The sequence below is a fragment of the Choloepus didactylus genome, chromosome 7 (genome assembly GCF_015220235.1).
Source record: "Choloepus didactylus isolate mChoDid1 chromosome 7, mChoDid1.pri, whole genome shotgun sequence".
Lineage (NCBI taxonomy): Eukaryota > Metazoa > Chordata > Mammalia > Pilosa > Megalonychidae > Choloepus > Choloepus didactylus.
Window position 1 is genome coordinate 31,328,596 of NC_051313.1, and position 17,719 is coordinate 31,346,314.

The following is a 17,719-nucleotide window of genomic DNA, read 5'->3' on the forward strand; positions in this document are numbered from 1 at the left end:
GTGAGATTTGGAGTTTCAAATTGTTTTATGGATGCTATAAGAGACAAAAAGTTACCTGGTCGTGGCTCATCATTCTTATAGCTGTTTCTAAAGGAGAAACCAAACCACATTCTTGGTGTTTCCGCATGCTTACCTTGTCTGACGGCTAGTGTGGTGGTATAGACCAAGAAGAGAAGGATGTAATTGAGGAAACTCTGGAAGACGGGAGTATTGGCATGGAAATCTTCTGACAGGTACTTGCTGGTCAAGCCAATTCCACAAATAAGGAGGGACAACACCTGGCCCAGAGCCACCGAGATTAACATCTCCCTGAGAAATAAAGAGAAACACAGCGAAGATCAGCAAGAAGTCCATTAAAACAAGAGCAGTTAAAATGTAGTAAGCACTTGTGCCATGCACTGGGCTAAGTGCAATCAACGTTATTTCTTTTAATCCATCACAGCAGTCCTATGTAGAAGGTGAAATCATGACTGAGGTTTTTGCAGAGGAAGAAGTCACAGCTTGGAGGGGTTAAGAAATTTTCCCACGGTCACACAGTGAAGAAACGGCAAAACAGACTTGTGACCAAATCTCTCTAATTGAACCCAGCCTTTAGCCACTGCACCTCAGAGCCTGTGCAGAAAATTAACGCCAACTTGATGCCCACCATTGCATTAACAAAGAGTTTAGCAACACTGAGAGGGATCAGAATACTGCCCAAAAGGGACCATATTCCACCCGCACCTCCAGTAAAGGGAGACTATTTCCTTCACAAACCAAATCCTGGATCCAGGAACATTTAGGTGAGAGGGCTGTGCAGACCCCTGAAATCCAGGAAAAACATGTCTTGTCTATTCCCAGACTTTGGATCTCAGTTCACTCTAGAAAGAGTTAGTAAGCATTAGTCTCTGCTCTCCTCTATTCAAGTTACAAGTGCCTGCACATTAAAATTGCTATTCATGAAAGAAATTCTGTGACCAAGGTAGTGTAATAAAGCATTTCAGATTATGTGAATATTTCCTGTGGCTCTTCCATAGGCACGTCCTATACACCACTGGAGTGGGGACGAGAGGGAAGAGTTAAGGGGTTCACTTGGCACAGGGAAACAAATGCCCACCCAGGCTTTATTGTCTTATGTAAACACACACTTAACCACATTTGGAGGCAGGAAGTGCCCCTGGAAATACAAAGCAGGCTTCTGCCCTCCCTGAAAGTCCCATCTGACTTTCTGGATTCACTTATAGAAACACAAATATAAAGCAAGCAAAGAGCAGGACTTCTAAACAAAAAATCTTTAGGCAGAGGATCTGTGGGAATTACACGACGTATTTCCTCCCATGTGGCAGATGTGAGCCCATCACTCTGGAAAGGGTGCAATGACCCAGGCAGTACCTCAGTGGTATCTTTTTTTCTAAAAAAAACATCATTCACATTTTGTTAATTCAATATCCTTCCCATGAGAAGGAAAAATTGTGGCAAGGCAACTGGGCCCACTGGAGAAGAATATCGTGAGGTTCACTCATAATATATTAGTATTAGCTCCTCATTGGTTGCACTGAGTCTGGATATGGGCCCCTGACCTTTGAATTCAATCTCTATAAAGAAGTAAAAAAGACATATTTTTAAAAATATATATTTAGAAACATCAGGCCTATGCTTAAAATCCTACGACGGTTCCCACAGAATTCAGTGACCCATAACGCCAGCAATAGACTGCCTGCAAAGATGGCGGTTAACATTTCCTCCCATCCATCTACTTTCAAGCTGCTCCTCCAAAAGGGAGGTGGGGTCCGTTTCTCCTCCCCCTGAAGCTGAACTGGTCTTGTGACTTGCTTTGACCAACAGTGTGGAAGAAGTGATGTCATGTAAGTGCTGGGCCTAAGCCATACGAAGCCCTGCAGCTTCCATTGCTTTGTCCTCCTAGGACGCAGATTTTATGTAAAGAAACCCACTCCAGACCAGAGTATAGAGAGAACATGTGGAAAGAGAGAGACCCAGTCAGTCACAGCCGCCTCAACCAAAGTGTCAGACATGTGAGTGATGATTTTGTATCATCTGCTCCACTTGCGCTGCACCAAGCCTACACCACAAGCAGCAAGACAAACCATCCCCAGAGATCCTCCAACCAGTTGGAGAACTGTGAAAAATAAAAAAACAGTTATCACTGTTTTAGGGCACAAAGTTTGTGGTGGTTTGTTAGGCAGCAATAGACAACTGAGGCAAAGCCCTCAATACCCTCCCTGCCTTCCCACGACCCCCGGAGCACTGCCTCCTGCTTCCCCATATGACTCTACCATGACAGAGTTCCAGCCCTACAGAGCTGCTTGCACTTCAACAATGAGTCCCAGGCTTCTTTGCCTCCATTCTTTTGCACATGTTATGATTTCCAAAATGTTCATCCTGCCTTTGTCAGTCTGAATTCTGTTCATCCTTCAAGATCTGGCTCAAATGTAACCTTTTTTCAAGCATATTCCCTGCCGTCTCTTCCCTGGGATGTATCTCCTTTATTACTCCTACCCATATCGTAATTACTGCTTTTACAACACTTCCCCTCCGCCAACTTGTACAATATTCCTCATTGTATCTAGAGTAGAGAATACCATTCAGAGGAAGTAGAAAATGGAGGGATTCAAAGACACTGCACAGGTAAGACAAGGCAACACTGAACAAGTTATCGGAATAAAAGGGTGATAAAGGAAAGAAAAGTGGAGGTAGAGAGTAGTACCAGGATTAATTCAAAGGATTTTAAGCTGGCCTAAAAGAAGTGGGATATCCACTTACAAAAAGAATGATAAGGAATTGGTTTTGGTGTAAAGATAATAGCTATTTTAGGTATTTTGAATTTGATCTGCCAGAAAAACTTCCAAATGATCTAGCAATATTAGAAACATGAAATCAGGATTTGATAGGGAGGTGAATCAGGGGATAAATATGTGGAAGTTGTGCATATAAAAATGATGCTAAAGGAGACAGTCGATCATCCAAGGAAAGGAGTGTAGGAGAGAAAATAAGAAGGCCTAGGGGAAATCCTTTGGGAAATCCCAAAATTGGGGTTGGCACAGGGAGAAGGGGCACATCACTGGAGTCAGAAGGGGTTAGAGAGCTATGAGGTGCACCAGGGTAGTTCTTGGTGCCAAGGAAGCCAAAGGATCAGAGACTGTCATGGACAGAATGGGTGTAATATTGAACGCTTTTTGGAGGGTAGACAGAAAGAGGAATGTCAAGAGGTAATTTTGAGGTCACAGTCAGCCTTTAAAAGACCAGTTTTGGTTTGGTTAAGTTGAGGGTACCAAAGCAATACTGGTATCATGGAAACCAAGGAAACAGAGATTGTCATTGAGGTGGTGACCAAATGGATAGGAAGTGACAAGGAAATAAAGTTGTTGACCGAAGAATTTTGAAGAATTCTTCTTTGGAAGAAGTTTGATCTGGCCCCCACATAGCACAATAACAATGATAGTTAAAATAATAATGGTTAAAATGACTTAAAAGTTAATTTAGTGATTTTCCTATAACTGGGTCACTCAGTTATTTGCATAATAACTTACATCCTTAAGTGGAAGAGAAATGGGTACTCTTACAGCTAATGTACCAGCAAGTTGCTCATGATGCTGATCATGTCCACCGGAGAATGCTGTATATGGAGTGTGTGTCTCCTTGGGAAAAAAGACTAAAAGTCACTGCTATAATACAGTAATTCCTACAGATCTTTACATTACAGTCATGGTAATCAAAATCTTGGCAATATCAAGTGCTTTTCCTGAACCAAATCAAGCCCCCCCTTCCCAAAGATAGATTACTTAAGTAAGAAAATAAAATTTTAGTCCTTCTGATGTATATGTGCTATTCTGTTATCAAATAGCCTTCTATATGCCTGATGCTATGTATGCAAAGATGAATGACATACAGTACTTCTCATCTGGGAGCTAGTAAACCAGGATTTTGGAAGTGAGTTCCCAAATAACTTACTCCAAAATGGAGCCAGTTAAGATGAAATAACAATACTTCATTAAGTTCTTACTATGTGCCAAGCCCTGGGCTTAAATTTACACATATTATCTTAATAAATCCTCTTAATAACTTTACAAGGCACACACTATTATTACTGTTTACAATTTATAGATAAGTAAACTGATGCTTACAGAGGTTAAACAAGCAGCCCAAAGTCACAGGGCTAGCAAGCAGAAGAGTTTGGATGGAAACTCGGTTATATGATTCCAAATCCTAACTTCTTAATTAAGATGTGCTATCCCACCATTATGCTTCCAAAAAAAAAAAAAAAAAAAAAAAACTCTTTGTCCTCACAGACCATCAAAAAGCATAGTGCTAAAAACCCAAGTGACTGGTTTCCAGAAATATTCTGGAGAATGTGAAGACAAAAAAAAGCTGGACAGACTCACTCTGATGAAAACTCTTCCACGGAGACATCTCTAAATGCATGCCTTTCAATAAGAGGTCAATGTAAGCCTATTCTTGTCTCCAGCCAAACAACACAGCAACTCTGCTGTATTCAATTTCTGCTTTTTAATTAGCGGCCATGTCATTCAGCTGCTGCTGGTATGATTTGATAGAGAATGCAAATTATGGTTTATTGGTCATGCTAATGAACATGACATGTAAAACAGGAAGGAATGGAAGGAAACTTTTATCAGATTAGTTTGTGTGTCCTTTCCTGACTGGAGTGAGCTAGATTTTGTAGCTATTGCTAGTGAGCTAGTCACTAGAGTCACCTAAGCTAAATAAATAAATAAATAAATAAATAAGCAATATAAATATACCTAAATGTCAACACACTGCTCACTGTATAATGTGACATCCCCACCATACCACTCTCCATCAAATTCTCTTTTGTTCTCTTTTGGCACAGGATGAATCAATTTGGTGATTTGCTTCACAGAATGTTCCCCCTACAATTCTCTCTGCTTTAGGATTTCTTCAGTTCATTTACTGCTGCCCCATCCCTCCAAACTATTTTTTCCCTTAGGTAACCACTGCATTAGATCTGTGAACCTTACATCTAACTTCTCACCTCCTTAAGCACTATCTTCTCCAAAAAGCTACTCCCTGCTCCTGACGGTTGGGTTAATTGTCCTCTTTTGTAAGTCCCTGTGTCTACTTGTATCCTCCACACAGTGTATCTCATGTGCTCCTTCAAAGAAGGAAATGCATTTTATCCATTTCTATGTTCCTGGTGCCTGGAATGTATGAATGAATGAGTGAATGAATGAATTTACAAATGAACAAATATCTGTAAATGAAAATGGTGAAATCTTAGAAGATTTGAAAGACGGCTGCTTGTTTTAGCTTGAAAAAAAAATTAACTCTGAAAGACAAAAATGACCTTGTTTTTACTGTATTCCATCTGCCAGTCAGATACTGAGATTAATAAGCTATTTTATGGAGCATTTCTGAACAAGCCTCGAAAGGTGCTCTCTTGCAAAAATGATGCTAAATACGGTGGCAGGTGGAATTTTGCACAGTGAGCTGTTGGTTATTCATGTACTATATGGAATAGCACAGCAGATGCATTCTAACATACAATATGTAGTTTCTATAATTTTAGCAGCAGAAAAGGAGAGTAGACTATGATGCAAAACATTTTTATCCTCTTTGTTTATACTTTTAAAAGGACATCCTATCCACTTTAAATTCAGAATGACTAGACAATGAAAAATGCATGAATCTCAGGAAAAACTGTGCTTCTGGAAGCTGAATACCTGTTATAATAGACCGGGTATTCATAAAGTCTGACATAGCCATTATCACCAGCACTTTGTTCTGTTAAAGAAACAGACTTTAGAATTTTGTAAATAAACTTGTGTTACAAATTAGATATTCAAAATAATAAAATTTAAAATAAAACAATAAATGAATCTCATTTTCCCCCTTTAGTTATAAGAATACATTCTTTTGAAAGGTATGAAGAATGTCGTTGTCGATATAGTGTTGCATAATCTTATTGCTTTGAAATTCTTTGGCATGAGAATGAAACAGTTACATTGTCATCCTGAATTTGAGCACATCATCCTTTCTGTGGCAACATCTTCATTCTAATAACTAGTCTCAGGCATGTCAATGTCAGAATCTGTGCCGGCATATGAATTCTGCTATGTATTCATTCAGATACAGATACTGCTTTGACTAAAAACAATATGACTTAAACATGGAGAAACATGCATTCTGCTATGTTCTGTGACAGGACTCTTGTTTTCAGAAGTTAGGCGATTGGCTTCTTGAAGCTTTTTGCTGAAAGGTTACATCATGTCAATTAAACCTCTTTATAAACAGGTTATTTGGCAAGAGAAAAGTCCACATCCTCAGATGTTTAGCATTAGTTGTGGTTTCTTTGCCTCAGATTCTGTATTCATGGGATTGAATCTGTTCTCTGATTCCTTGGTATTTTCGTTTCCTAGGCTGCTCAAGCAAATACCATGAAATGGGTTGGGTTAAACAATGGGAATTTATTTGCTCACGGTTTCAGGCCAGGAAAAAATCGCAATAGAGGCATCATCGAGGTGAAGCTTTCTTTCTGAAGACGTGGCATTCTGGGGCTAGCTGCTGGCTCCCTTCGGGCCTAGGTTCATCACATGGCAAGGCGTGGCGCCCTCTCCCGGCTTCTCCATTCTCTTCTGGGTTCCACTGAGTTTTACCTGCCTGCTTCCGTGGATTTCTCTCTCTGTCTTAATTTCATTCCACTTATAAAGGACTCCAGTAACAGGCTCCATCCTAACTGAGGTGGGTCACACCTTAACTGAAGTAGCCCCATCAAAAGACTCTACTTACAATGAGTTCACACCCACAGGAATGGATTAAATTTAAGAACATGTTTTTCTGGGGTGCATACAGCTTCAAACCACCACAAGTAGTATCTGTTGCTTTGTTTTGTATTTCATTAGATGTAGGAGACCAAGAAAGCCACAAAGAAGTCCTAAGCATAATGACTCACTGGATATATGAGGTACTAAGCAGAGACACTTAAAACCAGTGTGGAGAGGACAAGTCACAAATGCACATGTGTGTTCTATATCTAGAGAAGTAGCATAAAACAGTGAAATGAAGTCCCTCGCTCCGTGTGTTTCTCTGCTGCCTCTTCCACTAATTCAGCTCCATGACCTAGGGCATCTTCCAAAATGTGCTTGAGTTTCTTCATGTAAAATAAGGATATGATAATTGTCAAGTGTGTCCGACACCTCTTACGTGTCTCACCTGCCCCCAGGGCCTCTGGACACTTAACTCCAGCCCCAGTCATGCTGCCATGACCTACCATGACCAGCTCTGCATAGACCACAACCAGTAGTGTGTGGCACAATCCAAGGGCCCTGTGCCTCATGTCCATGGGGTGCACCTCATGCCTTCTGACCTGGGCTTTCCCAGTTGATACTGAGGGGTCAGACCTTGTGGAAACCTGCTTGGTGCCCACAGATGAGCATCTAGGAACTGCAGGGACATTACCACACTTGACCAATGGGAAATTAAAGCAGGCAAATACATTCTTCCTCCTTTCTTCCCCAGGCAGATTTTTCCGAGAAGCAGTCGTTTACACAGGCTCTCCAAAAATGACCCTGCCTCCCAGAGCTCTCGGTTGTGGGTTCTGCACCTGTGTGTTGTCTTGGCCTCTTTCCCCTCCTCACTCCTGCTCACTGGATTGCACTCCTTAACAAAGTAGCCACACATAAGCCTCTGCCTCCTTTCTGGGGAACTCAAGCTAAGACATTGAGCTTTTATGTTTCCTTCTACTCCATAAATCTGATTTAGTTTTAGAAGACACTGGTGTCTGCACATTGACTCTTAAAATTATATCTTCAATCTTAAAGTCTATTCCTTTTGTGTATTTGATTGAACTCTTTGGTAGCTGAGATCCCAGCAATGTTTACTCATTTATCATGTGCAAACTCTGTGGGTTTGGGGATAAGCCACAGGGAAATAGATCAGTCCGTAGCATTTGCTAAGGACTGCTGGGTGAAGGTTACGAGAATGAAACACTTGGTCACTGCCTCCAAGAAGCTTAGATGGACTTGGGACATGCATTAGAGAAACTATCTGAAATACAAGAGAACATAAAATTAACCATATGCTCAAGTAAATCTATATAAAACTGTAAGACATTATTGGGATAATTTCAGTCTTTAAAATTGGGTAAAGCAGATCTGAAAATGTTTCATGGAGAACATTGTTTTGAGCCATGTGTGTATGGGGGGGAGGGGGGTTTAATAATGAAGGAGAGATAATTAGGTATTGAGAAGTTGGAATGTCATTCCAGGAAAGAAAATGCCTTGCTGTCTCAGAAGCAGAGACTGACACCAAGTCACTGGGCTGGCCAGGGTATCATCATCATAATAATAGAAGAGATGGGTAAAGAGAGGTATGTGGCAGAGGAACTACAAACAGAATAGTTTTAATTCAGTAGGAATCGTTCTTTGGATTTTCTGAGCAAGGGAAACAGAGGAAGTTTTTGTCATTATGTCCCTAAATTTCTCAACTCATTTCATTGGAACTAAATCCTGCTTTTATTATGGGGAAAAACATTTCCACATGAGGCAAGGCTGAAGAACCAGATATCTCTTTTTGCAAGTGAGGCGTCCTGAAACTCCATTAGTTTTTTTATCTCCCTCCGATTGACGCATGCTAAATATTTCTGCTCTTTCATCCCCAAATTGCAAACCTGCAGGGTTCTAATAGTCATTTCTTCAAACCTTCAGCATGGCTTTCCATGAATCTTTCAATATTATTCTTTGACAGAGGAATGTATTTTAGTCTGTTGCCATCTTGTTTTCATTGATTATTATATAGCCATTTTTACAATGATAGAAAAGAGGAGGAGTTTACTCAATAATATAAGGATTTTGATCCTTTATAAATAAGTAAAAAAAATCCCAGTTGAGGGTAAACACTTATTATTAAGTTTAATGGAGAGAACCTAAGTTGGCGGCTAGGTGAGACAGGGCAAAAAAACACCTCCATGAAAAATACTAGATAAAAGCCAGAAAGTGACCCAGAACACCAGTTCCAGTGATGTACCAGCCAGACAAGGTCTGCTAAATCTAAAGGGACTGTGCATTTGGTGAAACCGGGAGTCTGCATTCTGAAATGAGTGACTGAGCTGGCTCAAAGTCCAGCATCCGCACTGCGGTGTGGGGAAACCATGGGTTGGTGTTTGGAGATGGACTACTTCTTTTTTAAAAAAAAAACAAAACAAAACCAGGAGTGGCTGTGAATACGGTGGCAAGAACCACGCAGTGAAGCATGGCAGGAGTGGGCCTTGCAAACGCCTCAATATCTGGCATGGAAGATAGCCCTTCCCACACACGCTGCTAATTGTCTCAGAACCAGGAGGGCAGAGGGGAGCCAAAAGGAGAAAGAAACCATGCCCCTTGCAGCCATCTTCCTGGCGGGCTGGGGACGCTCCTGCCTAGGGCTGGAGCCACAGCCCAGAGCTGCGCCAAAAAACCCAGTGTGATGGGGAGTGTTTCCCGCAACACACGCAAATGCCACAATATCGGCCGTGGACGGTGGCCTTTAGTGCATCCACAGCTAATTGTCCCGGAGCTGGGAAGGCGGAGCTGTGCAAAAAGGGGGAAATTAACACGCTCCATTCAGCCATCTTTACAGCAGGCTGGGAACGCCCCTGCACAGCCTGGCGGCCCAAGGCTTCCCTGGATGGTCAGTGTGCACTTGTGACATGGCACAGCCTTCCCTCAGCAGAGGTCCTGGGAGAGCATGGCTGGGAAGGGGCGCACAGAAATCCCAGGGACCCTATGACAATACCAAGGACTTGTGAGTCAGCAGCAGAGACAATCTGTGGCAAGACTGAAATGAAGGTTTAGACTCTTACAGCAGTCTTAAATCTCCGGGAACACCTGGGAGGTTTGTTTATTAAAGCTGCCCTGCCTCCCTAACCTCTCAGACACATGCCCCACATTCAGGGCGGACAGCACCAACAACACACCCAAACTTGGTGCACCAATTGAACCCCATAAGAATCAGACCCCACAAAGAATCACACCACAAAGACAAAGTTGGGGAGAACTGACTTGAGGGGAATCGGTGGCTCATGGATGCCATCTGCTGGTTAGTTAGAGAAAGTGTACGCCACCAGGCTGTAGATCTGAAAAATTAGAGATTGGTGTTTTTTCATATCCTGAAAGAACCCTATCAAGTAAAGCAAATGACAAGAGGCCAAAAACAACAGAAAATTTTAAAGCATATGATAAAACCAGATGATATGGAGAACCCAAACCCAAACACCCAAATCAAAAGATCAGAGGAGACACAGTACTTGGAGCAATTAATCAAAGAACTAAAGACAAACAATGAGAGCATGGCACAGGATATAAAGGACATGAAGAAAAGCATGGCACAGGATGTAAAGGACTAGAAGAGCATAAAGAAGAACTTGCAAGAGTAAATAAAAAAAATAGATGATCTTATGAAAATAAAAGAAACTGCTGACCAAATTAAAAAGATTCTGGATACTCATAATACAAGACTAGAGGAAGCTGAACAACGACTCAGCATCCTCCAGGACCACAGAATGGAAAATGAAAGAACAAAAGAAAGAATGGGGAAAGAAATCTAAATGGATCTCAGGGATATGATAAATAAAATAAAACGTCCAAATTTAAGACTCATTGGTGTTCCAGAAGGGGAAGAGAAGGGTAAAGGTCTAGAAAGAGTATTCAAAGAAATTGTTGGGGAAAACTTCCCAAACCTTCTACACAATATAAATACACAAAGCATAAATGCCCAGCGAACTACAAATAGAATAAATCCAAATAAAGCCACTCCGAGACATATTCTGATCAGACTGTCAAATACTGAAGAGAACGAGCAAGTTCTGAAGCAGCAAGAGAAAAGCAATTCACCACATACAAAGGAAACAACATAAGACTAAGTAGTGACTACTCAGCGGCCACCACGGAGGCGAGAAGGCAGTGGCATGACATTTAAAACTCTGAGAGAGAAAAATTTCCAACCAAGAATACTTTATCCAGCAAAACTCTCCTTCAAATTTGAGGGAGAGCTTAAATTTTTCACAGACAAACAAATGCTGAGAGATTTTGCTAATAAAAGACCTGCCCTACTTCAGATACTAAAGAGAGCCCTACCGACAGAGATATAGAGAAATTTAACAGACATATATAGAACATTACATCCCAAATCACCAGGACACATGCTCTTCTCTAGTGATCACGGATCTTTCTCCAGAATAGACCATATGCTGGGACATAAAACAAGCCTCAATAAATTAAAAAAAAAACTGAATTTATTCAAAGCACATTCTCTGACCACAATGGAATACAAATATAAGTCAATAACCATCAGAGACATAGAAAATTCACAAACAACTGGAGGGTAAAAATGAGGGGGAGATGAAAACATTCCCAGATAATCAAAAGCTGAGGGACGTCATCACCAGTAGATCAGTTCTATAAGAAATGCTAAAGGGAATTGTGCAGGCTGAAAGGAAGGGACACTAAACAACTGACTGAAACCACATGAAGAATTAAAGATTTCCAGTAAAGATCACATGGTAAATATAAATACCAATACTACTGTATTTTTGATTTGTAACTCCAATATTTACTTTCCACAGGATCTAAAATACATAAAGTGTAATGATAAATCAGTGGTTTTGGACTTAATGTAAAATATGTAATTTTTGACTATAACTACATAAAGGTAGGGGAATGGAGGAATATAGGAACATAGTTTATGTGTCCTATTGAAGTTAAGTTGGTATCAAAGACAAACAAGATTGTTATAGATTTAAGATGTTAAATTTAAGCCCCACGGTAAACACAAAGAAAGTATCAGAGAATACGACCATAGAGATGAAAAGTAAAGTATGGGTTATGAGAAGTGGGGGAAGGGGCAATGGGGAGTTAAGAAATGAGTGTAGGGTTTCTGTTTGGGGTGAAGGGAAGTTTCTAGTAATGGATGGTGTGAAGGTGATGGCATTGCAACATTCTAAATGTGATTAATCCCACTAATGGAATGCTGGGGAGGGGTTAGAATAGGAAGATTTAGGCTGTATATATGTTTCCACAATTGGAAAAAAAAAAAATCAGTCTAAATAGATAATGACAATTAAATGCCAAGGATGATCCTGGATGGAATCTGAGGATGGAGGAGAGGAGGCTCAAAGGAAATACAGAATGTAAGCTTTGTATCAATGTTGAATTTCTTGAAATTCTTAGCTGCGCTTAATGTGATTGCTTAAAAGAATGTTCTTGTTCAAGGGAAGTGTATATGTGTATTATATTATTTGTTCAAGGATGTGTGCAGCTTGCTCTCGTATATTCAGAAGACAGAGCAATAGATGATAGATGATAGACAGGGAGGGAAGGCAGGAGGAAAGAAAGAAATGGTGGTGTGATAGGATGTTAAAGTTGGTGGATTGGGGTATTGGGGAAGGGGGGTCAGGGCATGCTGGAGTTCTGTATATGGGGTTTGTACTGTTTTTGCAACTGTTCCTGTAAGTTTGAATTTATTTCAAAAAAAAAAAAGTTTAATGAAAAAAACTTCTAAGTAATGGGTTGCATGACTTTAAACATAACCCTTCCCCACAAAAAACCGCAGCGACTATCATTATATCATAGTTGCTTGATTTAAGAATTGCCTGCTTATATTCTGTTAGGTAATATCTCAAGGCATACTTTACACTTAGAGCAAAGTCCGTCTTTAATAAAAGTGGAAGTAAATCCATGTTTAAAATTGTTGTGTTGACAACTACAATTTTTAGTTAATTTTTTTTTTACATTTGATTAGTTTTCATTTTGTTCTACTTTGAAATGTGAGTGATAAAGAAAGTTCAGATTAAGAATAAGAAGTTTTGATTGACCAATTTTTTGGTGATTTACTTATGGTATTGGTATTATTGTCAACTCTCAGCTTTTATGAAGGATCATATTTAAGTCAACTGTCCTCCTTGTGAAGTTTAGTAGGGTAAGTGATATAGTCTCTAAATCTTTTAACTAGACATGTAAACTGGGTGAAGTCAGGGTGCTCCCTTGAACCCTTTCCATTAACAGAACATCCCCTTCTCTGTCAGATAATCTCATTTATATTAAAAAGATTCAGTCATTTAAAGGAGCCAGTCACAAAAGATCACATATTATATGATTCCATTTGTATGAAATGTCCAGAACAGGCAATTCTATAGAGACAGAAAGTAGATTAGTGGTGGCTAAGAGCTGGGGCTGCAGGTTGGGGTGGGGAGTGGTGAGGATGGGAAGATAAGGGAGTAATAGCTAAAGGGCATGTGGTTTTATTTTTAGGTGATGAACAGGTTCTAAAACTGACTCTGATGATGGCTATGCATATCTGCAAATATACTAAAAACCAGTTATTGTACACTTTAAATGGGTGGATTGTATGGTATGTGGATTAAATCTCAGTAAAGATGTTTTTTAAAAGAGAGAAAGAAGAAAGAGAGGGAGGAATAAAAGAGAAAAGAAAAATACAATTAAATGGTACTTCAAACAAAATAAAACAAAAACAGGGACCATCTGACCTACAAACTGAGTCACTGCACCAGTGTCAATCTGTGTGTCAAAAATTAGGAAAGCTTAATTACTTTCTTATTTTTTTCATAGGTAAAATAAAGGTTTTTTTCTTTTCACATAGAAATAATGATAGTATTTTCTTCCTGGGTCCCAGGGGATCATCCTGTGTACCCCCACTTTGCAGACAACTGACTTGGAAGGTAAGTTTTTATTCATTAGCTTGGCACAAAACAGCCTTTGCCCATCTTCCTCCAGAGATCCAGCACACTATGGTGTAAGATTTGAAACTGGGGAGATCCAGATTTGTCTCTTGACTCTGCCACTAACTAGCTGGGACTCATTTTTGTCATCTGTAAAACAGAGATAATAATATGTTTCTCACAGCACTGTCATGAGGATTAAATGTGATAGTTTATGTAAACTGACTACTACAGTATCTGGTTCATGGTAGATGCTCAGAATAATAGCTCTTATTACCGCTTAGTACACTTAGAAATATCAGTACTCTTACTGGTCCTGTAAGATTGTGTTATCATACATTTAGAAGAAAACTAAGGAAAATGTTACCAACATGCATCCTAGACTTATTTCCTCAAATTCTGAATAATAAATTTATACCTGAATACAGAAAATTTAAGGGACACCTGCTCTTCAGAAATTGGAGAAGGAAAGCATAAAATAAACTTACAGTCTTACATGATATGACTATTATGAACCTAACAGATCTTAGTTTTAAACAGGAACTTCAGACTCTAGTTCTCACACCTGCTAACATCTTCTTGGAGAATATGAAAGAGGTGGTGACCTTTTTAGGCCAACTATGTCGCAGTTTTCTTTCATTATGCATTTTTAAATGACTTTGACATTTTCATTACAAAATGGTTTTAACTCTGTATTTTGAATTATGTTAGTGAAATCCTGAAGCCAAATGACAAACATCCAACTTTAAAATCTATTGAATAAATAAAAAACAAGAAAGTATGTAAGTGGTCTGGTGATGCACTCTCTTTTAAAATAATGACCCAGGTCAAAATTCATTATTTTATCACATATTTACCAAATTTTTATGCATGAAGTATAGTGTATTAGTAGTAGAGCAAATTGGGAAAATTAGATTCCACTAAGTGCTGAACTTCTTCACACACACTTAAAACCTGCTCAAAAAATGTGTAATCAACTGAGATCATCAATTATGACTTTTACTTGAAAGAACATGCATGGAATTTAGAGTAACTAAATGGGGAAGCCATGTCTCATTTTAGAAGACAAATGTATCTGGCTTTTGCTTTCATGTAATAAAAGGATTCTCTGACTGGAGGCTAGCTGACATTTCTCTTCATCATTCTTTGGATCAAAAGATGATTCCAATTGCCTTGTTACAAGGACCTGACAATAAAGGAGTAATTTTATCTCAGAATCTCTGAGATTGCCTTGAAAAATACCTTGAAATTATACCAATATCCAATTTTTGCAGCATGAGCTAGACAAAAGTTATTCTAGAGGAAAAGATCTTCTGCATGAACGAAAATTGGATATTTACTATAATTAAATGTTATAATGACTGGGAAGAAATTTGATATGCTGAGATTTCTATTGCAGGTATTATTCTAATAAACAAATCTGTTATTGCTACTCCTGTTCTAATGTGAAAGAGGAAAAGGCAATTAGAAGAAAAGAATGTCCTTAAGTGGGAAATTCCAAGAAATTCCCAGTTGCCTTTAAGATGGAGGAGAACAGAAGGATGTACCAATGACAAAGAAAGCTCCTGAGATAAGGGGATCTATGGAGGATTTTAAAAGACCTGTTGGGGGAAGGGAGGTATGGTACATTGAATCATATTATCTACAAAAGACTTGATCTTAATCGTAATTCCTGTGGGTCTGAACCCATTGCAAATAGTATCTTTGAATATGTTAAGGCAAGTCAGGTGTGGACTCATTTGTAAATAGGATCTTTGGAAGTCCTATTAAGGTGTGGCCAACTGAATCAGGATGGGCCTCAATCCATATTACAGGAAGTTTTATAAAGAGAACAAAACAGAAGCCAGAAGTTAGAGAAGACCATAGGGAGACATCCGAAGTCAGAAGAAACTGGAAGCGCAAACACAAGGAGAGAGAGAGATTGCCATGTGACAGAAGGCAGAGATATAAGTCAAGAAATCCCAAGGATGGTGGCAAGCCAGAACCAGGATGCAGCTCTTCAGTTGAAAGCATGGCTTTGCCACCACCTTGGCTTTGGACTTCTTCTAGCCTCAAAGCTGTGAGCCAATAAAAGCTTGGTATTTAAGCCGACCCACTGTGTGGTGTTTGTCTGGCAGCCTGACAAACTAAGACAGGACGGTTTGTGGAGAGAGAAAAACAATAAAATTAAATTTATAAGTATGTTGGTTGATGGAGAAGATTTAAATCATTTCAACATTTTTAAAGTTATGTAGACTAAGTTTTGCAGTAAAAACTTCAGGCAAAACAAAACAAAACAAAAAAACTACTAAAAACGTCAGAAGATTACAAACCAAGGATTCAATAGAGCTTTTTATTCTGAAAATGAGGACTCCCATTAAATTCATATTCAAGTAATTGAATATTCAAGTAATTGGCTTGCTCACATAGAAGGAGTTACTGCTATGGCTGACAACCAGTCTCAGGTGCCAAGTTGTGTGAAACCCTGCCACTTTCTTTAAGAACGAGGAAGAAAATAAGTGAACATAAATTGTACACTCACATTGCTCCTATTTGAGATCATTGTGGAAAAAACACCTGTTAACATAACGAGGCATGCTTTGAAATACCTGGCTTGGTGAAACGTAGTCCCCACAGCTTCACCATAGCTTTGCTCTGATCTGCTTTCCTCGTGCAGCCCTTTTACAATGTGGACTGGTGGGTAAAGCAGTCACTTATTGCTCTAACTGAGACCTTTACCTTCTTTTCTCTTACTTCAAGATGGGGTAAATCCAAGTAATTCCAGAGTTTTGACACATTTCACCTAGCTCATCTGTTTCTCTCAGTAAAGTCTGCAAAGATGTTTCCATATTGAGGGTAACGGTGGCATCCAGTGTGTGTGGCAAAATGCTAAACGAGAATGTTAAGATTGTGACTTTCAAATAGAAAAATGGTCTCATTCACTTTTTTAAAGTTTCACCTAAGAAAGAAATTAAATAAAACTTCAACAGCTGAAAAATGAACACTCAATAACCATAACAATTTTTTAGTAAAGGTGTACTTTCTACCTAGCTCCCCCTCCACTTGCCAGTTCTAGGAACCATCTAATGCTCCTATGATATAATGGCCAGAGTGTTGCAGCCTGAGAGCTCAGAACCAAGTAGAGGCATCATCATAGCTTTGGCTCACTGGTAAATCAAGAGGGCACTGGGATCCATAAGATGTAGGGAAAAGACATTCTTTACTTTGTTTCTGGGATCACAAAAGCATCTTGCCTTGGAAGATTTCTGCTTCATTAAACTAATCATAGTATCCAACAATCCAAAAGACAGTCCTGTGGTTCTCTCCCAGAAGATGAACTATTCCACAGTCAGCATCTGTGGGGGGTTGAAGCTGTATATACCACACACATAAACATGTTCTTAAATCTAATCCATTTTGATGAGGTTATTTCTGTTAAGGTGTGTCCCACCTCAATCAGGATGGGTCTTAATCCTATTACTGGAGTCCTTTATAAGAGAATGAAATTCAGACAGAGAGAGAGAGAGAGAGAGAGCCACAGAGGAAGCAGCCAGAAGTTGAAATCAATAGAAAAGAAGGAAGAGACCAGAAGACACCACCATGTGCCTTGCCATACGACAGGAACCAAGGATCACCAGCAGCCAGCCCTAGAATGCCACAATCTTCGGGCAGAAAGCATCACCTTGATGATGGTTTGATTCAGACATTTTCTTGGTCTGAAAACTATGAACAAATAAATTCCCATTGTTTAAGCTAACCCACTGCATGGTGTTTGTTTGACAGCCTAGGAAACTAAAACAGCGTCCTTCCAGTAATGCTCAGAGTACCCCTGTAGTGTCAGGCACATTGAGATTGTGTGCACCAAGACCAATTGCATCCAGTAAGGCATGGCTACTCCTTAATGTGAGAAACAATTTCCATACCTTTTAATATTTTGAACTATCCCTAAACAAGAGGCTTTCAAACTCCATCCTCTGTTCCCTTGACACCCTAGAGTTTCATTTGTAACTGTGAAGGTGATTTGAATAGAGTCTAAATATAATTTCTTTTCCTTTA

At 39.5% G+C, this 17,719-nt stretch overlaps 1 protein-coding gene across 1 annotated transcript in view; it reads right to left on the reverse strand.

Annotated features, from left to right (window-relative positions):
* Positions 1–17,719, reverse strand: part of SLC35F1 (solute carrier family 35 member F1) — a 469,647-nt gene that overhangs the window by 184,979 nt on the left and 266,949 nt on the right. The window contains exon 2 of the mRNA XM_037844150.1: positions 134–309. Within this exon, the coding sequence (XP_037700078.1) occupies positions 134–309 (176 nt within the window). The remainder of the gene's footprint in view (positions 1–133; positions 310–17,719) is intronic.